Source organism: Meriones unguiculatus, chromosome 4, assembly GCF_030254825.1.
Source record: "Meriones unguiculatus strain TT.TT164.6M chromosome 4, Bangor_MerUng_6.1, whole genome shotgun sequence".
Taxonomy (NCBI): Eukaryota; Metazoa; Chordata; class Mammalia; order Rodentia; family Muridae; genus Meriones; species Meriones unguiculatus.
This window is the reverse complement of record NC_083352.1, coordinates 84336075-84361976: the sequence shown is the minus strand read 5'-3', so window position 1 is coordinate 84361976 and position 25902 is coordinate 84336075. Positions and strand designations below refer to the sequence as shown.

The window sequence follows — 25902 nt, the reverse complement described above, 5'->3', positions numbered from 1 at the left end:
GTACAGGAGGTTGGGTCTAGATGGTTTCATTTTGTCAAGACTCAGTGGGCTCTGAGTTTTCACCCCTGTGTAACCAGGCAAATCACACTGTGATGGCTTTGTGTGACAAAATGTGGTTCCTAGGTCAGGTACAAAGCAGCCACCATTCCAGCAGTTTCCTGCACCCACAGCCTGAACTCCATCTTATATAGGGCCCATAACATGGTAGTATGTGACCGGTGGTGTCCTGGAGGAGGAGCCCTGATTCTGGGGAACTCTGGCATTATGTAATGGGCAATGACTGACCACATGCTCGCAAACCTTAAGTCTGGAAATTTTCTAGCATCTTGGGAGAGCCCAGCAGATCTGACACACTGAGCCGTGCTCTCACATACGAGCAATCTGGGCAGTGTCCCCTAAACTGATACCTGCCAGTCAGCCAGTGACACACACCCTGTTACCTCCTGTCTGGGTCACTCAGTCTGTCCAATTTGTCTGCTTGGCCTTGTGGTGTGTGTGGCTGTTCTCAGGTCACACGTGTGCAAGGTGTTTCTTCAACACCCTTCTAGTACAAATAGCCATATATTTGTCAGAACGACAACAGGCCATCCATACTATTTTTCACCATGGACTTTTTAGTATGAGATTTTATTCTTAACTATGTTTATTTGTGTGAGTAGGCCACACAAATAGGCCAGGGGAGGATGTTGAATTCCCTGGAGCTGGAGTAATGGTTATAAGCCTCCACATGGATGCTGGGAACCAAACTCTGTTCCTCTGTCAGAGCAGCCGATGCCCTAACATCTGAGCCATCTCTCCAGCCCCCATGAATTTTAAAAATGATTTTAATTGGTATAAAGGTAATGGGTTTCCATATATATTTTTTTCATATGCATGATGGCATTTATGTGTCATTATGCCTGTTCTTATTCAACCTCTCCCCCCACTGTCCTCCCATCCTCTTAACCCCCTTGCTGGTCCTCTTTGTCACTCCAAGTAGCCCTATTTTCTGTTTTCCTGTCACACAGATTTCATCACCTTCTCTTTAGAGCTCTTCCTCCCCTCATGGTCCCCTTTCTACCCTCATACCCTACACACATGCACATACATATAATATATTCACAGACATACATGCACATAATAATCTATAGACATTCCAGAACATGCTCATAATCTATTCACAGACATGCATGCACTCACATAATCCATGTGGTCACATATAGTCTATTCAAACACACACACACACACACATAATCCATGTACACACAAATAATCTATCCACAGACATACACACACACATACAGCATATACTCACGCTCTCAAGCCAATTTCTCAGGGACGCAGATAATCTGTGTGACGGTGTCCTAGGATCCTTTTGTAGCTTCTTCCATGTGTGCATGACCTTAAACACATGCACATACATATACATATGTATGTGCATACACTTAACATACACAAGGGCTTTTCAGCCATGGTTTGTTATGTAGTAACAGCCATTTCTCGAAGTCATCTCCCCTGATTCCTGGCAGTGCAACATGGATCTCCCTGCCTGGAGGTGGTGGCAAAAGGACCTCAAGGCCGAGGGATCTGTCTGCTCTGTGCCCCATGTATAGCTTCATCAGCTCCTCTGAATCTGCCCAGGGGGACCTCAAATGTTCATATCTACCTTGATGTACATTCAGGAGATGAAGGGACAGAGCACTGAAGAGAAACAATGAAGCAGCTAGGCTGGCAGACGCCCAGAACAAGGTTAGGGAAAAAATATGGCTGCTGCATCTGTGCCGTCAATGTCTCAGTGGCATCACAAAGTATCTAGCCTTCTGCCTTTGAAATAAAGCTGTCTCGCAGCCAGTGACATGGCATGGCTCATGGACCTGCGCTTGTCCAATTTGATCCTTGAATCGTATGAGCTTTGACAGTGCACAGTTGCTGTCTTCATAAATCACAGCCTACTTCATTCAGTGAAGACTGATTGTCGTCCTGAGATTGGAGGTAACAGTAAATACAACCGTTGAGGCCCCGCCCTCACAGAGGCCTGGCCACTGACTAAGGAGGCCAACATTAATAAAGGCAGAAATGGGCTAAAAGGGGTACTGGGATGACTTCACACAAGGTGACCTCCTGGGAGGGGCCAGCTGAGCCTGAGTTGCAGTTTAAATAGGGCTGTCTGTACCTGCTTTGGGATGCCTATGACGGGCTCCCTAAAGAAACACCTTCAGTCCATAGCCTGGCAGCTCCTCTCCCGTCTGCTCCCATGGCCCCAGATTGCTAGGCACCAACAGTGGTTCATTGAGGAGTCAATATTTGCGGGATGAATCTGTGGGATTTCTAGTGTGACCTGTCATGACCTCCAGGTATAAACTCATTTGAGCGGCTCATAGGGACTGAGCTGTAAACACGGGGCACAGGTGATGAGAGGGTAGCTTGACTTCTGTCATACCCAGTGCTTGCTCAGGCTCCAGGACACAAAAGCAATTCCCTCTGATGACAGCCTGGGTTTGTCACAGGATTCCTATTGACACAGGCTACAAGTCCTCAGGAGAGCAAAGGTCCTTAGTAACAGTCCAAAGTTTCTGGATTCACAGGTTTGTGGTGACATCAGGGGGTGAAAGCAAGCAAGCAGGAAGGAGGCAGACTTCTGACCACAGAGGAAAACACGCTTCCTGTGTAGTGCTGGCTTTTAAACTCTGTTTTATTTGGAGTGTTTTCACCTTCTCCTCCCTTTCACCAACCCTTTAGCCCTGGGTAAGAGAGAAAAGGTTAGTGGGGAGACGGGGCATAGACCTTTTACTTCTCCTGGCTGTTTAGGGTCAGAGGGTTCTTTCTGGGGCTATACCGGTCTCCATCAGCAGCAGACACAGCCAGCAATCTCAAGGCCTCCAAGTTGCTGCGTTGAAAGTTTCTGTCTGTCTCCTCCAAGCTGCCACACCGGCTGTCTCTGGTCTCTCCAAACTTCTACACGGCACACGCCAACACCGCACATCACACTGGGCTCTCATATTTGTATCCTCAGAGCCCTAGAGCCCTAGCCTCTTGCTGTGCTGCCCTTACCAGCACGGTATGGCAAGCCCGTGTCAAAGACCACACCCCGCATGAGAGAATTATCAGCGGTGGGCAAGCTAACAACCAAACTAAAATCCCATACTTGAGATTTAAAACAAAAACATATTTACATAACATAACCAAGTTTTTAAAACTTTCCTTACATTCCTGACTATATTGGTATTAGTTATGTTTCTCATTGCTATGTCCTGATGTCTTTCAGAAGCAACTTAAGAGGGCAAAGGTGTGTTTGGCTCATGTTTTTAGGGAATATAGTCCATTAGGGTGAGAGCAGAGGTAACCAACACTTTCAAGGCTGGTCCTCAATGTCCTGTTTCCTGCAGCCAGGCTGTACCTCCTAGAGATTTCACAACAGTGCCACCACCAGACACATGACCCTGTGGGAGACATATTAAAACTGTGGCCCCGCCAGGCATGATGGTGCATGCCTTTAATCCTAGCACTCAGGGAGGCAGAGGCAGGCAGATTTCTGTGAGTTCAAGTCCAGCCTGGTCTACAGACAGAGTCCAGGACAGCCAGGGCTACATAGAGAAACCCTGTCTGGAAACAAACAAACAAACAACCATGTCCCCATGTGTGCTTCCTGTACCTTCTTTGTCCACAAAATCGAAGTGCTGGCTCATGCCTGTGATCTCAGCATGTAGGAGAATGATTCAGGAGGATTGTCACAAATCTGAGGCCAGCATAGACGACATCGTGAGTTCAGGTCTGGTCTGAGCGGTAGAGTAAAACTCTGTCTTAAATACAAAGCAAAGTGCAAAAACCCAAAACGACCATCTAGTTCCGGGAGGAGGGGAGGCTGGAGGGCAAAGCAGTTCTCAGAATCAGGAAGCCATGCACCATGGGCCAGCAGGTGACCAGTGATGATGCTCAGCCATGTCCCTTGCTGGACCTGAAGTCCTCACTTTAAAGCGGAGGAAGCTGTGCTGTCACCCAGCTCTAGAATTCCTACTACCTGGGTTCACAATGCAGCTAAGCCATATCTGCAGGCTCTTCCCTGCCATGTCTGCTCCATTGTTTTCTAATTATCATTTTGGGGGGGGCGGGGGAGGGGGAAGGCAGCACACATGCTGTGACATATGTGTGGACATGTGCGTAGCCATCGGACAACTTAATGAAGTCAGTTCTCCCCTCTAGCTTTATGTGGGTTCCAGGCCTCTGTGACAAGTGCCTTTCTCCACTGAGTCATCTCACTGCCTTTTGTTTCCTCTGTACCTTAGGGGTGTTGCTCCTCCACCCTGTGAGTTCTGACAGAGCTTTAAGAATAAAGCATCATTACTGCCCAGGGGCCCTGAACCTGTGTCTCTGCCAAGTACCTCTGCCTGCCTTGAAAGCATAGGTATCTAACTCAAAGTCAGTTTCCCAGTGTCAGCACTGTTGATATTTAGGGTTGTACCCATTTAGCATGGGGGAGGGATTGTTACCGAGCCCTATAGAGTACTGACATACACCTTCGGCCTCTTTCTCCACTAGCTGCCAGCTGCAATGTTCCCCTGAATCATGACCGCTCTGATTTTCACAGAATTCAGAAATGCCTCTAGGAAAAGAATTGTCCCTGGTTGGGATCCACTGCATTAAAAGCCTGGATGAAATGAAGAAGGAAAGTAAGACAGATACAGAGAAACCTTGGGCATCAAGAAGAGTGCAAAGGACCTGTGGTAGATATCTCCAACATGTACAAGAACCAGGCAGAGATCAAGATCTGGGACAGAGAACTTAGTAGCAGTAGTGGGACAGGATGGTAACAGGACTGTGTCAATGAGTCTTCCCACCATCCAAGGGCTTTTACAGAGTTTAGATGGGGTCTAGGACTCAAAAAAAATGTTAATGATTGTTCTTCAATAAAAATTGAAGAGCTAGGTCAGGCTTAAGCCAACATGGTCTTTTCCTTAACTAATGACAGGTGCAAAGACCCCATGTCCAAAGGCCACAACGACGTTCGGGACGGATGTGAATTCTGAGTACACTTTAAAACCCTCCCAACCAACCTCCCAACACACTGTAGCTCTGGCAGACATCATTGTCTCTCATTGGTCTCCCTCAACCCTGCCCGTTGCCTCACAGAGTTCTTTCCTCCAGCTCATATTATATTTTCCTGACCATCTGTCCCCTTGCCTGAGCTCAGAAAGACACAGCCTGCCCAAGCAGACTGGCCTGGGGTGGACCAAATGGACAAAGGCCAGAGCAGCCTTCAGGAAGGGTTCCGGCATGCTGCTGGCCTGGCTGAAGTCCACGCCCCACTTGCCAGCCAGCAGCTCCTCTCAGTGCCTGCCTTTCCCTGCCACTTCAGTGGTAGAAATGACCCAGAGAGCCATGTGGCAGGAAGGCCAGCTGGGTCAAGGCCACAGTCTCATGTTAGAGTCTGTTAATGTGCAGGGTTGAAGCAGTCTGGGTGAGCTCTGAACTTATTGCCATAAATGGAACATGTCTTCTCTGCTGTGGGCAAGCTGCCCTTCTCAGCAGGCCTCGGGATTCTCATCAGCAAAATAGAACGCTGTCGGTGTGCCGAGTGGCCCCGGAGGATGGGAGGTGGCGTTCTGCAGCAGTGGTAGGAAGACATATTGCAAGCGGGAAATGAGATCTGGTTGCATGAGATCTGGGAGCCATTGACATTCGAAATGTACGGAGCTGGCTCATAAGATCAGGTGTATCCAGAAGCAATTTTGATTTCCCTATGCCTGAACTCCACTCATACCCAGCAGTAGTCACCAAAATAGAAAGGAATTAGGCCAGGCATCTGATTATTGAATTTTCCACATTTTAAATGTACATTATGCAATCTTATTTTGACAAGAAGGCTGAATGGGCTAAGGCTTCCAAGCTTGCCTCCAGCAGAGACATGGAAGAAAACAGTTGGATATTCAAAGACAGGCTGTTATTGGAGATGGCACTGAAAACATTGCAAACAGCATTTAGATCAATGACAGACACAGTGGAGACAGAAGACGCATAGCTGTATCATTTAAAGGAATGATTCTCAGAGTGGTCCCAAGCTAGCATCGCACAAGACTATGTAATATATGTGAGTATGGTCTCACCAAAGTTCTCAAAAGTCAAAGGCTGCTGTGGATGCTACAGGCTATGTGTCTGTAAATCTTTAAAGTCCCTAGTGGCTAGAGGAAGGTTCCCTAGACATAAGTGGTTGGCAGTGGGCACCTATGCTTTCTTCACAGAGACTGACTCACAGGGTCTCACCCAGGAAGCAGGTCATCACAAAATACCAGCCCCTGAGGGACATCAAAATAAGACAAACAGCTATGTGCTCCCCAACCAACACCTCCACTACCTAGACTTTCCCTCCCGGTCCTCATGGCTGGTGCAGTCGCCCACCAAGCATTCGGCTCACGTGCACAGTCCACTGACAGAGATGAAAAGATTCTGAGAAATGCAGCCAATGGGCTGGAAAGATTCCTGCAGGAATCAGTTCCTTTTTGTAAGAGAACCTGTTCATTTTGTGTGATACCCTCATTCCCACTGCCAGCCACTTAGGACATGATTAATTCGTCCGGAGATGTCCCCAGACATTGGTGACACCATCAGGAACAGCAGGGACGATGGCTCTATCGTGCGTAGCACTTTTGTACCTTTGGTGTTCCTCCTAATCATTTATATATTCTGGAGAGGCAAGGTTCCCACCCACCCGAGTGCAGAAAGGTAATAAATGAGGAAAGTCAATGGTCTGTAAATTACAACATTGATTAAAGATGTGATTAGTGATAGACTCTATGCTTGGCTATTATGCTAATATGTTCCCCGATCCAGGACAGCATTTACATGCTAATAAGTCTGGGACAATGGCTGAAATTGCTTCCCATCCGCACTCAGTATAAAAACAGTTTTAAACTACTCTTGACTGGTGAGTGAAAAGACCCCTTCCTATGGCCCCTCCCTACTGCTCCAGGCCACTGTCCCCAGCAGATGGAGAAAATTCTCTCTGTCCAGCCCTTGCCATCTGCCCTCCAAACAGAAGAGTTGAAAGTGGGGCCTAGAGTAGCCATACACAGTCCTTCTACAGAAAGAGCAGGGTGACCAGTCATAACAGCTATTGCTCAGCACAGCGTGTTATTTGGTCAGTCCCAGATGCCTAGATGGGACCCTGGTCTTTCCAGAAGACACTGTCTAGTAGAAGACAGACATGCGAATGGCAGCTAGAGCTTAGTGTGATGCCTTGTAGGGGTGGGGAACATCATTAGCTCAGAAATGGTTGTTGAACCACTGTGCACTTGCCAGCACAAATCATCTCTAGGTAGAGTCTCATGGGAGTCAGTGACCTAGAAAGGTTAGATCGAGAATTTGCTGGAAACTTTCAGATTAAACTCTTGTGTTTATGCCACAGTTGCTTGTATGTCATCTTGGCATCTTGGGGTCTCACCATCTCTCCTCAGTTCTTGTGGCTGTCTTGAAACAGGTGTATCCATATGTGGGGGGGGACAACTGTCTGTCCTTCCATCCATCCACCTATCTATCTCCCTTCTATCCACCTGCCCAGTTATCTTTTATTTTTCTGTCCATCTATCTTCCCACCCATCTTCATTCTTCTATCTCTATATCTCCATCCATCCATCTACCCACCCACACACATTTTCATCTCTACCCTTCCAGTCATTTGTCTGCCTACAAATCCATTAATCCTTACATACATGTATTCACTCATCTATTTACCTATAGTACATCTGTCCATCCATCCATCCATCCATCCATCCATCTATCCATCCATCTGTCCATCCATTCATCCATCTTCCCATCCATCCACCTAGTCAAATACTTGTCCATTTACCCATATATACACTTTGATCTATCCATCCACCCATTGATCCACTCTTCCGTTTGTCCATCCACACATCTGTCAACCCATCTATTAATCTACCCATCTATCTATACTCTTATTTGTCCTTTCCATCCATCGCTCCACTTATTCATCCATCATCCCACCCACACACCTATCCATATTCTCACCCACTTACTCATCCATCCATCCATCCATCCCCACCCACTCATCCACTCTTGTCCACCTATACATTCATCTACTGCTCTGTGTGTTTACCCACCCTTCTATCCCCCTAATCATTGCCAACTATGATCAGACCCCACCTCATGAGCAGCTGATATAAAGACCAAACAATGGAAAATGAACACAATGTACTTTTTCCATCAAGAATATAACAGTTTCAATAGTAATACAGACACATGGAACCAATTTAAGTCAACTTGGTTTCTATTTTCAGTTCGTTAGAATGGCACAGACAGAACCCTGGCCTTATTTCCAAGGGATGTAACTATCACCTGGGCACTGGGTGTGGGGTTGGGAGAACTGCTGGTCTAATTGTTTTGTCATGGCTCCCAGAGACAGCCATTATCAGTCATGTGCACATTGCCACTGACCTTGGCACTCATCATGCCTGCCTGGGAGGGTAGGTGTATCTGCTGCCTCCTCTCTCCCCTGGGCTTCATTGTATGTATGAAACTAAGTGTGTCTGGAGAAAGTGCATCATGGCCTCTGGAACATAAAGGCCAGGTGCTTGCAGATTGCTAGCTTCTTATTCTTTGCCTGTTTCTTTTCTTCTCTGGACCATCCCCTTTGTGGGAGAAGGCTTCTAAAAGCAGAAATGGATGAGGAGAGGGAAGGCAAATACAAGAGCCCAAGAGAAGGGAAAGAAAAAGGTGAGGACCCAGGCAGAGACAGGAAGTCACCTGTGAGATCCCACCACTCTCATGAGAACAGCAATAGTACAAGTGTAAAGATCCAAAGGTTCTGGGTGGGTCAGCATCCCCGGGACTCTTGACTTGCTCAGGCCTGGCACACTGGGATGGAAGTGTGTCCCTAGACAAATGTGACTGAGAATCACAGAAGACCAATGGGACTGGACGAGTGTGGGAGACTATGAGAATGCATATGGAGGGGAAGGTGGCAGGCTCCCTTGGTGTTCTTGGAGGGTAGGCCATCTGGGGAATGGGGCTGTTTACCTTCTCCGCAGACATCAGCTTTCATCATGCTCCTGATGTCCTGTGCACACAGGCCCTATGTACACCCACGTTTTAGCCTCAGCCACGGTTCTTTGCCGATTAAAATTTGCTTGGAGATTGAAAGTCCATACTTCAGTTTGTTCTTTGCTTTCTAGCTCAGCAAAGGCGACCACAGCCTGGGAGCTCGGAGCTGGAAAATAGCGCACCTCTTGCCTCTTAGATGGGCAGTTCTGGTGCTCTCAGGAGGCACCGAGAGACTGAACTCTAATTCTAGAAGCAGCATGTATACCTTCCCAATGCCGTCTCTCTTCCTCTGAATTCCCTGGTCCGCTTCTTCACCCTTGTTCCTTAGGCTCAGTTTCCCATTAAGACAATGACACTGAATACTTGTCTCGGGCTCTGAACTGGGAGCAAAGCAGATGGCTCAGTCTATAAAGTGCCCAGCAGGAAACAATGAGGATCTGAGTTCAGATTCCCCATACCCATATAAAAACTGAATATGTCGGCACATGCCTGTAATCCCAGCACTGAAAAGGCAGGTACAAGGGGTCTGCAGAGGCTTGCTGGCTAACCAGCCTAGTTGAATCAATGATTCTGGTTCAATGAGAGACGCTGTTTCAAAAAATAAAGTGGAAAGTGATACTGGAGATCTCCAACATTGACTTTTGGCTTTCGTGTGCATGTACTGTGTGCACCCACTAGTGCATATGCTCTCTCTCTCTCTCTCTCTCTCTCTCTCTCTCTCTCTCTCTTTCCATCTCTGTCTGTCTGTCTGTCTGTCTGTCTCTCTCTCTCTCTCTCTTACACACACACATACACAACACACACACACTGTTGTCAGCACAGCCATGTGAACTACATCCTCTCTGTCTTCTTCACAGGTCTCAGACCACTGTGACTATGTCTTTGTCAATGGCAAAGAGATCAAGGGCAAGGTAGACTCTGTGGTGAATTTCACCTTCCAGCACCTGAGCGCACCCCTGCCTGTCACTGTGTGGGTGCCACGGCTTCCCCTGCAGATCGAGGTCTCTGATACAGAACTCAGCCAGGTTAAGGGCTGGCGGGTCCCCATCGTCGCCAGCAAGAGGTGAGCCAGGGGTGGGAAGATGCTCGCAGACACAACAGCCAGGTGTATCTGTAGATTTACAGATCATGTTGAAAGAGCTCCGGGATACAGTAGACGCTGGTGTTTCCACAGCCCATGTCTCCCTAACCCTAACAGCACATTCTTTGGAGGTCATGGCCCCAGATCCCATGGCCAGGCCAATACATTGCAAGGCGAAGGTGCTGAACTAAGTTGTGCTCACAGTACATGGAAGCTCATAGCCATTGCTTCAAAGTGGCTCCTTTATAACAGCAGACTGCTGTCTCTTCCAGCCCTTCAGCCCCCAGCACCTGGGGCATGAGTTCAGCTTCTCCAAGATAAATGCAGACTTGACTTTCATTCTCCATGGTGACGGTATCTCAGTTTCTTGGAGAGTGTGATAATGTTCATAACTGGACCAGGGACTTCCTACTGCAGAAAGCCACAGACAATTTTCCTGTACCTGTAAGACTTTCTCTCGAAGGAAGCAGAAAGTGTGCCTGAGGATGAGATCTGAGGTTGTCACTTGGCCCCACATACATACACACACAAGTGCCTAAGCACACACACCTGCACACCTGCACACCTGCACACCTGCACACCTGCACACCTGCAAACATATATACACACACGTGCTTAAAACATAAAAATAAATTGGTCTGTATGTGATTAGTGGTTGCTTATGGGGCCATGTGAGCTTAGGACATGCCAACTTCCCCTTCTTTGCCTGGCAGTGCACTCAAGCCCCTGAGGTGCTCAGAGAGGGATCCAAGGTTCCCATGGGGCCCCAAGGCTCCCATTTTGAGCATTGTCTTCTGAAGTTGAGACAAACAGCCACCATCCTGTGATCCTCTGTGCTTCTTTTCTCCATGTCTGAGCCAGCACTCTTCCTCCCACACAGGCCCACTCGGGACAGCGAAGAGGAGGAGGAAGAAGAGCAGAGAGGCCGGGGTTGTGCATTACAGTTCCAGCATGCCACAGTCCGAGTCCTTACCCAGTTTGTATCAGAGGGTGCTGGGCCCTGGGGCCAGCTGAGCCACCTTCTCAATTCAGACTGGCAGTTTGACATTACCCACCTGGTAGCTGACTTCATGAAGCTGGAGTCCCCGCACATAGCCACCCTAGAGGACAGCAGGGTCCTGGTTGGCCGGGAAGTCGGGATGACCACCATCCAGGTAGGAAGCAGGGGCACGGGGGCTCTCTGTCCTTGGCTGGGACATTCTTCCTGGGACTAGGGGTCCCTGGCTGGGGGGATGAGGCAAGTTACTGTAGCTAATTCTTTGTCCCTGTGATGGCTCCAGAGGGTGACATGGGAACAGGGGTGGGCTTGAACCAGCCCTTCCATTTTTAGTCTTTCTTCACTCAGTGGGAGCTCGCTCTCAAGGGCTACTCCCACATTCCCCCCAGTCCCACCTCCCACTTAATTCTCCAGCCTGACCTCTATACACTTCCATGAGACTTGTCTTTGTCTTGTATGCACTGCTTCTATGAATGCCAGGGGGAGCCTGAACTTTCCATCTTTCTTCTAGATACCACTCAACAACTCTTTATTTTATAATTCATCTTATCACTCAAAATAATATATAGGATGGTTAGTTCCAGGACAGATGATAGACAAAGGTAGATTTCCTCCATCCCTCAAGTCCCACCTGACTTTCAACAGCCTTCTAGAAATGTCATTGAAGAGGCTAATGCAGTGGCAATGGTTCCATCATTTCACCTACACAGCTCCAGCCCAACACTGGGCTTGTAAGATGGGGCGGGTTGGCCTCCCACAGAGATGCAATGTGATGGTGGAAGGCTGGGACACACAGATATAGATCTGTTGTCCCTGGTTAACCCATTGGCCCCTTAGAATTTGATCCATGCTGCACCAAAGTCAGCCTCAGTTCCTCATGCATCCAGCCATCAGGATCATCAAGTACACATAACTAGGTTGCACACAAGTGGTCCATTATCCAAATGAAGGGGATCATTCCTTGTTAAAAGGGGATGGAATTTTGTGTTTATTTCCACTTGCTCTAAAGTTTCAGGCAAGGGCTGCCTCAGCGGCTCACAGAGCACAGGGTGGAGCCACTAACAGTGATGGAGGCCCATGCCTCCTTATGTTCTATGTTCAGGATCTCTGGCCTATCTAGGGTAGAGTACAGAAGCTAGGAGGGGTTCCGATGCCTGGAAATGGGTGTGATGGCTCTTCTGTGTCCTGCTGTTCCTACAGGTCTTGTCCCCACTGTCCGACTCCATCTTGGCAGAAAAGACAGTAACTGTGCTGGATGACAAAGTGTCTGTGACACACTTGGCTGTCCAGGTGGTGGCTGGGCTGTCTGTCACCCTGCACCCCATCTCAGAGAGTGGCAGGGCCACCACAGCTGTGGCCACAGCTGAAGAGCTGCTGCGTGCCCCAAAACAGGTAGGGGTCGAGAAGGGACAGAGGGAGGCCATGGGCCTGGTTCAGAGGAAGAGGGGAAGGAGATATGTCCAGATTCAGAGTTACAGGGAACACCAGTGCTCAGCCCACATGGACACCTCTGGGACACAGGGAAACGTTCACCCATCCTGCATCTGTTCCCAGGGAAAAGATGGCCCCCACCCCCACCCCACCCCCACCCTCACCTCACTCCCACAGAATCTACCATCCCCACCCTTCACCCCACCCCCACCCTCATCACTCCCACAGCATCCTCTCACTCCCACCCCAATGTCCTCTCCTGGGCCGAGGAAGTGCTGGTCAGACCACCTTTCTGGTCAACCTTTCTCTTGTATGTCCCTATTAGGCCACATTCCTTCCACAGCCCTTGCACCCTAGCAGGTGCAGGAGCCTGCTTTCTATTTCCCACCCCCAGCTCTGTGGATCTCCTATGTGCTTCGGGTAGACCCTCCTTGCAAAGCTCTTCTGGGTTCTGCTCTTGCAGTTTCTCTAGCTGGAGATGTGCTCCCCTGGGCTTTCTCATGCCTGGCTCCTTTCCAGCCATAGTTTCTACACCCCTCTGGTCAATAATGCCTTCTTTACAGCCCTATCAATCTCTGCCTCCTCTGCCACTTCCATTGTGCCTTCACTACCCCTGGAATTGCTATTAACTTGGGTTCCACTCCTGTGTTTTCTTTTGACCCTATGGAAAGGGGCTACAGGATAACTTTCCATGAGGGCAAAGCTTTGCAAGCACCATCGCAAGCAGGTGGAAGCTGGGGACTGGCAGAAAGGGGGGAGGGAACATGGAGTCCCACACACTTCTACACTGAAGATTCTAGAGGTAGATCTCTGTGACGGTCCCACTGGGTAGCCACAGCACCTCAGTCCTTACAGAGGGAACCACTTAATCTTATGATTGAGAATTAAATTAGAATCAGCTATCATGTGTTAGCATACGTCACCCTTCCCTCCTTGAGTGATGGTCACTGTCCATCACTGTTAGAGCAGAAGCAGTAGGGACCTGAGGACTGCCCCAGGGCTGGCTCCAGATTGGCTCAGGCATTTGGCTTCAGAGTTGGTTCCCATGAGTGACACATAGCCAGGAGAAGTTGGCAGGCCGCAGTGGAGCTCCAGTTAAACCCCAGCGTGGACAGCATGTGCCAGGAGTTTGGCCTTCTACAGCTGGGACAGGCATCGGGCTGTCAGGGGTAGACCTGACAAGGAAGCAGTGGGAGCTGCAGTCCTGCACATACCACAATAGGAACAAAATAGTGTCTGTACAAGAGAACTACGGAGCCAGAACACAGCACCGTCAGGGCTGCTGGCAGAGCAAAGCCAGGGAGGATAGCTAGATGCTTCTACTTCTAGGGAAGACTAGGAAATTCCAGATGCCATACAAGGTTTCCATACTGCGAACACAGGCTGCCTATTACCTGGACTACATGGCTGAGTTAGTGGTGCAAACAGCTGACACGGGCTGGGAAATCCACATGTCTAACTTACCCCAGCTGCGGGCTCCAGGAAGGACCCTGGGATGGTGCTCAGCACACAGAGGTGTATCAGCTAGCTGCTGCTGCCTAACAGTCTGGCTGCTTAACAGCTCACTGCAATGCTACCCCAGTTCTGTGGAAGCTCAACTGGGCCCTGCATTCAACACAACACTAAATTCTCATCCAGGGAAGGATCTATTTCCAGGAGTGTTACTGATGGGGTCCACAGGGCCTCTCTGTTCGTCTTCTGGTTGGTTATGTAATTGTTCATGTGCCTCTCTCAGACCCTGTGGCCATTAGTTCCCTTTTCTCCTACTTCCCCACCTCTCTCACCCACAATATAGAGTCTGCCTTGGGCTCTGATATCCTCTTCTACCACCAGCAGCAGGAATCAGTTACCCTAAAGAATGTTGTAATTCCATCACCATCCCCCTGCTGAGTAGCCCAGGAAGCCATCCCTGTCACATAGGCAACTGCACCATGTGATGCAGATGGGAAAAGCATCTCTCTCCCTGAGCCCAGATTCTGGTAACTCCACTGCATTGTCTTTGAAAAACTCTCCTGTCCAACACAGTAGACAGTTGCTGCCTCTGATTCCAGGCACCATCTATAGAGACTGGGAGTCAATTCCAGCCTCATCCAGTCTACCAGGCTGGCTCTTCTGCCCTTCTTCTCTAAGGACAGGAATTGACATGGTATGTTCTTATTTGTAAAGGAGAGATAAAGATGAGGAGGTGGCTTGGTCATTAAAGTGCTTGCCATGCACGTGTGAGCATCTGCGTTCAGATCCCCAGAACCCATATAAAAAGCCAGGCACAGTGGTACATGCTTGTCATCCCAGCTGTGAAGAGATAAAGACAGGAGGATCCTAGGGGCTTGCTAGCCAGTGAACCCAGCAAATCCCTCAAGCTTCAGGTTTAGTGAGACTATGTATCAAAATCTAAGGTGGAGCACAATTAAAGAAAGACACCGAAGATTGACCTCTGGCCTACATATATCCATATTTGCAAGAAGAGAGGAAAGATTAGGTCCAAAGAAACAGAGGAAAAAGTTGAAAGCTGAAAGATCTTTGCTAAGAATAGGCCATAGATTAGAGTGGATATAAGCACTGCAGCCTCTAGAACAGTATTTCTCAACCTGTGGGTAACGACCCCTTTGAGGGGGTCACATCTTAGATATCCTGCATGTCAGTTATTTACAATCCATAGCAGTAGCAAAGTTACCATAATGAGCTAGCAATGAAATAATTTTATTGTTGGGGGTCACCACAACATGAGGAGCTGTATTAAAAGCTTGCAGCATTAGAAAGGTTGAGACCACTGCTCTAAGATATGGGACAAAGCTAGCATCCACATCCAACACGGTCCATCAATCTTCATCAACCAGCAGTAATTGGATGCCCAGCTCAGATGCAGGAGGCTCGTGGATAGAGCATCATCAATTTGCAGGCATGACTCTCTAAGAAGCAGGTCTAAATCACTGGTGGCTAGGTGTTGCTTGAAGTCAGTTGGCATTTGTCGTCTTGGGAGCTATGTGTTGGATTTCCCCAATGAGGTTTCCAGCCTCACTGTAATGAGGCAATAGAAGGGCAGATCTCAATCACAAGGCAGAGCTGTTGGAAATGGCTCTGACCAACCACAAGTTTCAATCCAACTGTCTGTCCTTCGAGCGGGGCTTGGTTTATTGCTAACTTCCATCTCCATCTAGGGAAGAAAATTTAATTCAGGACAAAGAGCCAGTCACAATGAAAGGCATTATCTCATCCCTAAGAAAATAAAGGCTGACACTAAGGCATGGGGCCACATTCTGTCCATATCAGTTTTCCCACAAGCTGAGCCTCAAGCAAGGATTCCCACACCTACATGGGGGTGATGAAGGCCACTCAGCAGGCAAAGCAGAGTGCAAAGAAGGGAAGGCAGGTCCTAAAGCTGTGCCATCTGCTCAGCCACCAATGAAGACAAATTCACCCCCCAAGGCTCTTGGGAAGATCGTGCCAAACTAGGAAAGCTCAGGGAGGTACCATACTCAAAGGACAGGGAGCTGGGTTCAGTATAATGCCACCTATCCATCCAGGACTACCCTAGTGGGTATTAATTCCTTGGCATTTCTGGCTTCAGACAAGAACTCAGGTTCCAAGGCCAGAAAAGGCCTTTGGGCAAAGATGAATAAGATGACCATGCAAATTTGACCATGGAAAGCTGAGCTCATAACTTCCAAGTGACAGCACAAGTATTCCACACCATCATGAGATTTTGAGTTAGTGCAGACTACCTCAAATTAATAACTCTTCCTCTTTACCCTTTTTTTTCTCTCATCCTTAAACAAAATCCTAAGTGTGCCCAAACCTCACAGTCATTGAGATTCCTCATTTTTTCTGAAAGCCCACTTCCCCACATACAGAAGAGGCCCATTGCTGAACCTAACTCAAAAGGCATGGGTCTATCTCTTCACCCTCAGCCTCCCAGCAGCTGCCAAGATTTGCAGCTTGCTTGTCCAGTTATTTTTTCTCTCAAACTGTCATAAAATGGTCCTCATGCTTGAAAGGGGGAGGGAGCTGAATGCAGTCCCCCTTGCTCTACAGAAATTGCTCTGGGCTTTCTGCTCCAAATAGAGATTCAGCCTCAAATTACCTAAACAGAATGGAGCAGCCTGTGGGCACTGGTCTGGCACTCGTGCCTTCAGGAACAGCCAGATCCAGGCACCCAACCTGCACCATTCCAAAGTCTTTGTTGGGTCCCATTGCCTAAAATGTTCTAGAATATTGCCTTCCTCATTCCAGTTTCCTCCTGAAACTTGTAGCTAGACCATTGATAGTTCTCTTTTATCCATCTCCACCTGCCTGTCTTTTGTTTCTTCCCAGTCCTGAGTAGATGTCTCAGCTGTGTTGGCTGCTGAGCCCACTTCCTCCTCAGACATGATGTGTCCTGTCGGCTGTAGAAAACATCCCAACTGCTTCACTCACCTGACCCCACCTCCTCATTCTTTGCTTTGAGAAGGGGTATCATGTAGCCTAGGCTAGCCTCCAACTTGCTATGTAGCCGAAACTGGCATCTCTTTTTTTTATTTCTTTTTATTAATTACAGTTTGTTCACTTTGTATCCCCCCTGTACCTCCGTCCCTCCTCCCCTCCCAATCCCACCCTCCCTTTCTCTTCCCCATCTGTGCCCCTCCCCCAGTCCACTGATAGGGGAGGCCCTCCTCCCCTTCCCTCTGATCCTAGTCTATCAGGTCATCAGGACTGACTGCATTGTCTTCTTCTGTGGCTTGGTAAGGCTGCTCGCCCCTTAGGGGGAGGTGATCAAAAAGCAGGCCAATCAGTTCCTGTCAGAGACAGTCCCTGTCCCCATTACTATGGAACCCTCTTGGGCACTGAACTGCTATGGGCTCTGGAACCTCTGTGCAGGGGTTCCAGGTCATCTCCATGAGTGATCCTTGGCTGGAGTATCAGTCTCAGAAAAGACCCCTGTGCTCAAACTTTTTGGATCTTTTGCTCTCCTTGTGGAGCTCTTGTCCTCTCCAGGTCTTACTATCTCCCACTTCTTTTATAAGATTCCCTGCACTCTGTCCAAAGTTAGGCTTTATCTGACAGAGGGCTGATATCCAGTATACATAAAGAACTCAAGAAGTTTAACAGCAACAACTCAAGTAATCCAATTAAAAAAGAGGTACAGAGCTAAACAGAGAATTCTCAATAGAGGAATAGTGAATGGCAGAGAAACACTTAAAGAAAAATGTTCAGTGTCCTTAGTCATCAGAGAAATGCAAATCAAAATGACCCTGAGATTTCACCTTACACCCATCAGAATAGCTAAGATCAAAAACTCATGTGACAACACATTCTGGAAAGGATGTAAAGAAAGAGGAGCCCTCCTCCACTGATGGTGGGAATGTAAACTTGTACAACCACTCTAGAAATCAATCTGGTGCTTTCTCAGACAACTAGGAATAGCGCTTCCTCAAGATCCAGCCATACCACTCCTAGGCATATATCCAAAAGATGCTCAAGTATATAACAAGGACATTTGCCCAACCATGTTTGTAGCAGCTTTATTTGTAATAGCCAGAAGCTGGAAACAGCCCAGATGCCCCTCAATTGAGGAATGGATACAGAAATTGTGGTACATCTACACAATGAAATATTACTCAGCAATTAAAAAAAACAAGGAAATATGAAATTTGCAGGTGAATGGTGGGATCTAGAGAAGGCATCTAACTCTTGATGTTCCTGCCTCCACTTACCAAGTCCAGAGTCTGCAGGCCTGTGACAACACACGTTGCTCGGTTTTCCATTTCTAGAAATTCTGTGTAGGTCCCCACACATCTCTGCCCTTCCCCCACTCACCTCTTCTCTCCTAATGCAGTCACTGCTTTAGTTTGTCCTTTGCTGTTTTATTTCATTAGCAATCATTTTTTATCTTGGTTAATTTTAATCCAGTCTTTTCCAATTGTTCCCTCATCTCCAGTATTAGCCTGATCATGTTGCTTTTTAAATTTTTATGTAGTTGTAGTAGTGGCAACAGCAGCAGCAGCAGCGGCGGTGGTGATAGTGTGTCAGAGTGCTTGTGCAGAGGTCAGAGGACAAACTTAAGGAGTCTGTTTTCTCTCCCTTTACGTTGACGTGGGTTTTTGAGGTTGGACCCATGTCGTCAGGCTTGCAGGGCCAGTGTTCTTATCCAGGAAACCATCCCACAAGCTCCTGTGTGTATTTTTAACATGCCTCTTGTGACTCCTGCTACCCACCTACAGATGGAATTTAGTTTTTAAGGGAGTCTTGTGCAGTGGTTGCCTTGCTTTGCTCTACTCCTAAAGAGCGCCATATGATTTGATGTTCATTTGGGTCCAGCTTCCAGTCTGTTTCTCTGCTTGCCTTCCCTGTGGCACACTCCCTATGGCATACGGGCAGTGCCACACCAGCCCCGGACTGACTGTGGCTTTCTTATTCCCCACCAATGGCAGAAAGGAAATAGATTTGTCGTATGCAGAGAGGCTCCCACCAAGTCCTCTTGCTGCAGCAATTGGGTCTAAGATAGGTGTGGCCAATGAGCAACCAGAAAGGTTCCCACCATCAGGACTGGTCTGGTGGTGAGAGAAAAGCACTGCAGTGGAAGGAAGGAAAGGCTGGGTACAGCTTTTCTGACTGCAGCTGACTTTGGGGACTTTGGCAGAGGCTGATCCCTAGGTCTCCAGCACAGCAGGGCTCTGCTCACTTCTTGCTAACCTGACAGCTGAGGAACATGCTGGTTAAACTTGCAAGAGAGGCATCCTCTGAACATCAGCTGACCCCTGATATGCTTGCTCACTGCTCTGTGATTCCCCTTTCAGGATCTCAAATGTTTCAGGTTTTCACTGGGAACCCTTAGGCTATGTCTCTGTCCGTGGTGCTGAAGGTTAAGTCTCCTGCAGGAAATGCCTTGGAGCGTCCCAGCTAGGTGGATCTGTGTCCGCCATTACACAGTATAGTCCCTGGAATGTCCGGCACTAAATGTCCATGATTACTGAGAACATAGCAGTCACAGAACAATGGCTCCAGGACATTTCTAGTCCAGGAACTCTTAAACTCCCTTCTCTGTTCTCTACAATGAGAATGTAGAGCTACAACGTAGCTGTTTGATCATTGACTGAATGATTGCAAGTCTTTTTAATGACTTGGCCCCTGACACTGGCTTGAGTTTTCTTGGTCTGATGTAGCTGAGCTAAGCCCACCAAGTGGCATGGCCATGCCACTGCTGTCCACCTAAGAGTGTTCATATCAAGGTCATACAAAGGGAAGCTACTCTTGCTTTCCACAAAGCAAAGGGCACCTGAAAGACCCCAGTCCCCAGGGAAGCATATGGTGAGGGAAGATGGATTAGAGTTCTTAGAGGAACAAAACTGAGAGAATGAATATCCACATTAAAGGTGAATATATTAGAGTGACTTACTGGCTATGGTCCAGGCTGTCCAACAATGCTCATCTCATGATGGAAAGGTAGAGAATCTGGTAGTTCTACAATGTGTGAACTTCAATGTCTCAGCAGCCCCAATCTGGCTCCAGAGTTCTGGATGATTCCTGGAGAGCTGCTGGTCTTCAGTCCATGTTGGAATCCTGAAGAAGTTGGATTTAATACTAGCTGCAGCAACAGGATAGATGAACTTGCCAGCAAGAGTGAGAGCAAGCAGACAAAAAGCAAAGCTTCCTTCCTTCCTTCGTGTTCTGTTATCTGTGCTACCACCAGAGGTGTGGCCCAGTTTTAGCATAGGTCTTCCTGCTTTAAATATCCCTCCCAAGAGTTTTCAGCAGCAAGGGCTTCTATTGATTCTGGATGGAGACCTATTGACCATCAAGATTAGCCATCACAGGAAAGAATTTTTTTTCTGTTTTGTTGTTGTTGTTGTTGTTGTTGTTTTTGCGGCAGGGTCTCATGTACCTCAGGATGACCTTGAGCTCCTGGTATTCCTGCTTCCAATTCTCTCTTAAGTGCTGAAATAAAAGGCATGCACCACCACTCCTAGTCTATGCAGTGCTGGGAGTCAAACCCAGGGCTTCATGCACTGCAGGCAAGTATATTACCAATCGACACACACTCCCAGTCCATACTTTCCAGTTTCAGGCCTTTGGCTCTGACATTTCTTGTCTCTGCTTTCTACCTCACAAGCCCCCATTGTCCTGTGAGACTAATGGAACCTGGGAATTTTGTTATGTGATTGGCACATAACAAAAAGATTCCTATGACTTTATGCTGGAGCTGTGTTGAAGTATTTCTGTGACTTGTGGAAAGCTCATTTGCTTTCCCAGCACAATAGTATCAGATCAGGACTTCACGTCATCCTTCCTGTTTCTTTGGTGTCTTTCTAGGAGGGGTTCCTGGAGATAAGGCACCTCCCAAGTGTTCTCATACTCTCTGTTCCTGCAGGAAGCTATAGTCAGCACATGGCTCCAGTTCAGTGACGGCTCAGTGACACCCCTGGACATCTATGACATGAAGGACTTCTCCTTGACTGCCATCTCTCTGGATGAGGCTATTGTGTCCATTCCACAGCCCTTCTCACCTTGGTGGCCCACCGTGGTGGCTGAAGGAGAAGGACAGGGCCCACTGCTCCGAGTGGACATGTCCATCGCTGAGGCCTGTCAGAAATCCAAGCGCAAGAGCGTGCTGGCTGTGGGCATTGGCCACGTTGGGGTCAAGTTTGGGTGGGATGATGCTGACTCCAGCCAGACTAGAGATAAGGATGAGGAAGAAATCAAGAACCATGCCAGTGATCGCCGGCAGAAGATTCAGGACCTGGAACGCCCAGGCCAGGGTGAACTATACCATGGCAACTCTCCTGGGGATCGTGAAGAAGGAGCCCTGCTGAGTGCCACCACGACCACCAAGTCCCTATTAGATAACAAGGTGGGGAAGAGCGGCAGGCTGGATGGAGCCAGGCTACACAGCATCCCTATAGACTTCACCAACTTTCCAGCCCATGTGGACCTCCCCAAAGCTGGGGGCTCACTGGAGGAGAATGGCCTGATGCAGACAGCCCACAGCCTGAGTGACCTGGAGATTGGGATGTATGCTCTGCTGGGAGTCTTCTGCCTGGCCATCCTTGTTTTCCTCATTAACTGTGCTACCTTCGCCTTCAAGTATAGGCACAAACAGGTGCCTCTGGAAGGTCAGGCATCCATGACCCACTCTCATGACTGGGTGTGGCTTGGCAATGAGGCGGAGCTCCTGGAGAACGTTGGGAATGTGTCACCACCCCAGGACGAGCACACGACCATCATAGACCGAGGGCTGGGAGGCTTTGAGGAAAGCAACCACTTGCTCCTCAATGGTGGCTCCCAAAAGCACATGCAGAGCCAGGTCCACAGGCCACCAGGCTCTGGGGGGCGGCAGGGCAGGGAGTCCAGGCAGGAGCCTGCAAACTCACCCACCTCCAAGATGAAGAAGGTGAAATTTGCCACCTTCACCATCCCACCCGAGGACAGCTGCCCCACAGTGAACTCCATCCTTGGTGGTGAAGATGACATCAAGTGGGTTTGCCAAGACCTGGATGTGGGCGCCCCCAAGGAGCTCAGAACCTACCTGGAGAAATTCCAAGACAACGTGTAGCGCTCTGGCCACCTCGCCCACATGGGACAGTGTCGCCCTTCCCTCCCTCAGCAGAGCAGCTGGGTGGAGGGAGGTTTCAGTGGACTGAGTGAGGAAGGACGAGGACCATATAATACCAGCCAGTGGTTTAGAAGCTGGGAAGGGATGTTTTTATAAAGGGTTTTTTTTAGCAGTTGAAGATGGTAGATTTTCAGAAGTTTGAGTCTCTGACTCTGCAGGGAGGCAGAGTGGATTTAAGACAGAACTGCTCAGAAGTGACAGAGTTATTTTATGAATCAAACTACACTGCAGACAAGCTACCAAAAATATTTGTTAAAAAAATACAAAAAGGCAAATAAAAAGACACAAATGACTTTCGCTTTATATTTCTAATAAAGGGAAAAAATGTAAAAACGGGGCTTGCTAAGAGAACGCCTTCATTTTAATTCAATGTTCATGTTTCTGAGGACAGTCCAGGTCTGGTGCCCAAGGGGAGGCACATCTGAACACTGATCAGAAGGAGAATTTTACATTTGGGTCCACATCTCATTTGCTTCCAGGTTTCCTTCTAGTGTCCTAGGCTTCCATTTGATTTCATGTTTATTTCTGAGGACCAAGTGGTATATTTTCCTAAATGAAATATAAATTACATTTCTATTCATTACATGAGGGTTTTTTTCCCTCTTTTTAGGAAGACCATCAATGAACCCATTCTTTATGCTGTAACACTAACCTGTTTTTATATCTCTCCCCTGCTTTGTTGATATTTCCTGGCTTGTTTGTATTTGTATTTGTTTTTGTTTTTTAAACAATATAGGAAGTGCTCAGTTCATTCCATGGGGGGAGTGAGCCCCACAGTCCATCAGCTGGGTCAGGCCAGTGGGTGGAATACTGTCTGAATAGGACAAAAGAGCAGAACGCAGCCTGTGACACCTGGCCACTCCCTGTGGAGTCGGGGAAACAGTGTCTCCATCAGTGTGCGCAGAGGGATCCCTCTCTGTGGAGAGGTCTTATCTCTCCATAAGCGCAGGGTGTACAGAGTCAGGCAGACAGCCCGTGTCCACCACAAGATACAGCCAACACCATACTGAACAAAACAGAAAAGACATTTGGGGGTAGGACTGAGTTTTCTGATCTTATCGAGCAGGGTGAACCAGCATAAACTCAAAAACGATAAAAATCTATGTTAGATTGTCAATCAAACTGTGGCTTTAAACAGTGTGGCTGTGTAACAGCAGGACATGGCATCACATTCACTCAAGGCAGAGTGTTTGCATGAAAATCAGGATGGAGCAGATGAACTCCTAGGATGTCCGCAGCCTGGGATTCGCCATCCTTCAGCTGAGGGAGAGGACATTGGGTACTGGGACCCTCAGCAGAGCAGCATTCACAGAGATACCAGGGGATGGCCATTGTTTTAATTTTTTTTTTATTACTAAAATCAGTAGCTAAGAAAAGGTCCTGGAAGCCTGGTGACCTTGGTTGGACCTTTGATACATATATTTGTAGCATTTACAATAGATTTTAAAAAGCTATTTATTTATACCTGTGGTGGCAGTTGTCATTAAAACACTTGCCATGGCTTCACAAGTCAGTGTCTCATGGGATTTTCTTATTTTATCTACTTCCTGTCGTCCAATCCTGACAGGTACAGGCCTGCTGCAGAATTCGCCTTTTAAAGAAGAAACAGCACCCTTGCCCTCACTTGCCTCATTTCATTTCTGGGCAGATCCAGAGTTATTCTGATGATGGACGATTTGGGTCACATACTCACTGTCACCTGCCTGTACTCAGGGTGACAGCAGGGCAGCTCGAAGCAGCTGGTCACATTCACAGTCAGGAATCGGAGAGGAACGGATGCTGGTGCTCAGCTCATGTCCCCCTTTTCATTCAGTCCAGGACCTCAGCCCACAGTTTATCATTGCCTGTTTTCAGGGTAGGCCTTCCCTCCTCAGTTAACCCAGTCTAGAAACTCTCTAACAGACACACCCAGCGACTGATCCTCTTTGTGATTCTAGAGCCTGATGAGTCATCAACAGTCACCTTGACAATCTGTATCCTAGGAACCTTCTGCAAGGAAACTGAGGTCAGCGGCAACTGTCAATCAAGACTTTGGAGAGAGGGAGCTCAGTGGATTAAAATGTTTGCTGTGCAAGCCTAAGGATCAGAGTTCGGATCCCCAGAGACCATGTAAATGCTGGCTGGGTATGGTGGCCTGCCTGTAATTCTAGCCTCAGAAGGCAGAGATACATGATTCCTTGGAGCAAGCTGCCTATGGAGACATACCATATCAGTGAGCTCTGGGTTTGATTGAGAGACTCTGCCTCAATGAATAAAGTGAAAAAGTAATGGAGGATGATTCCTGACGTCATCTCAGAGCCTCCACATGCATGCACACCCACATACATGCAAACAAACATATGCATGTGCACAAACACACACTCATAAAAATGCAAAGAGACCAACCTTTCTGTTGGTTATTTCATTCATGGTGCTCTTTCGCCATATTCAAACACCTCTTTTAATGCAAAATTAAGACTCAACTATGACCTCACTTAGAGAGTGAGGGTTTGTAGTGTCAGACCCTCAATCATATTTGTCCTCAAGGATTCCCTGCCTTCTCTCTCAGCACCAGCTCTGCCCAGCTTCCCTCTTGGTGTAAACTCAGATCATCATCATTTGCATGGTCTGGATACCTAACATCCCAAGGACCTGTGTATCAGCTCATCTTTCAAAATAATCTCTTTTTATGCAGACAGGAACCTAGAGAAGCAGATGTTTCTCATCTGGTTCTAGTCATAAAATCTAACAGGAATACCTTGTCCTGCGGTCACTGGACCAACAATCTACTTAGCACGAATTGACTGGCTGCACCTTTGATTGCAAAGGGTGAGGTAATGGATGGGACTACGAGGCTGTCAGTCAAAGGCAGATGTGGAGAACTGCAGGCAGGTATGGGCCACACAGCTATTCCAGTGTCACCTCTTATTCTTTGACAGACTTACCCAGTCTTTTCATGGTCTTTCAGAAATGAACCGGGCTGGGAAGATGACTCAGTTGTTAAAGAGCACTTGCTGGGCAAACATGAGGAGTTTGATGGCCCCCCATTCCCTATTGCAGAAAAAGCCAGGCATGATGACACATGCTTGTAAGCAGAATGGGGGCGGGTAGAACCCTAAGCTTGATAGCCAGCTAGCCTAGCCTACCTGACAAATTAGAGAACAGTGAGAGTCTGTACCAAAAAGAAATGTGGATAGCTCCTGAAGAATACTCAATGTTGTCTTCAGGCCTTAGTGCACAAGCACACACACATATAAAATGAAGGTCAAACTAAGGAAATAGACTACTTCTCAAGTTAACATGGCACCTTCACATCTGTATGGACACCAATATTCACTACACTAATAAGAGATTCTGTTCAATGGGGTTTTATTCTATGCCATGACCTGTGTCAAATCTTGTCCGGTTATAGACCCACCACAGAGGTGTGAACTCTTACTGACAAGGAGTCCAACTTTTTAAGGTCCTTTTTAAGGTCACAGCTAGAATGTGACAGAGCCAGGATTCAGTATGGTCTTAATTATCATGTGAATGCAAGCTTACATATATTATCTTGGGTTTAAAATGTAATTGGAGTTATAGAATAGAAATTCAGATCCACTACACAGCTTTTGGGAGACAAAGAAAAGCCAAAGAAATAAAAGAGACCAAAATACTCCCCTCTCCTTGCAGAAAGAGAAATGAGTAACTCACCTTATAAGATGGGGCAGTCCTCCTCATCTTCAGTGTTGTATATAATTGTGTGTGTGTGTGTTTGAATTCTCAAAGCTTATTGTTATAAACAAGAGCCTTGGCTTA

General features: G+C 47.7%; 1 protein-coding gene across 1 annotated transcript in view; it reads left to right on the top strand.

Annotated features, from left to right (window-relative positions):
- Tmem132c (transmembrane protein 132C) overlaps positions 1-23744 on the top strand; it is a 242963-nt gene extending 219219 nt beyond the window's left edge. Inside the window, exons 6-9 of the mRNA XM_060382303.1 lie at positions 9888-10093; positions 10992-11265; positions 12309-12500; positions 20884-23744. Coding sequence (XP_060238286.1) covers positions 9888-10093; positions 10992-11265; positions 12309-12500; positions 20884-22065 — 1854 coding nt within the window. The 3' untranslated portion in view covers positions 22066-23744. The remainder of the gene's footprint in view (positions 1-9887; positions 10094-10991; positions 11266-12308; positions 12501-20883) is intronic.
- Positions 23745-25902: the final 2158 nt, after the last annotated feature.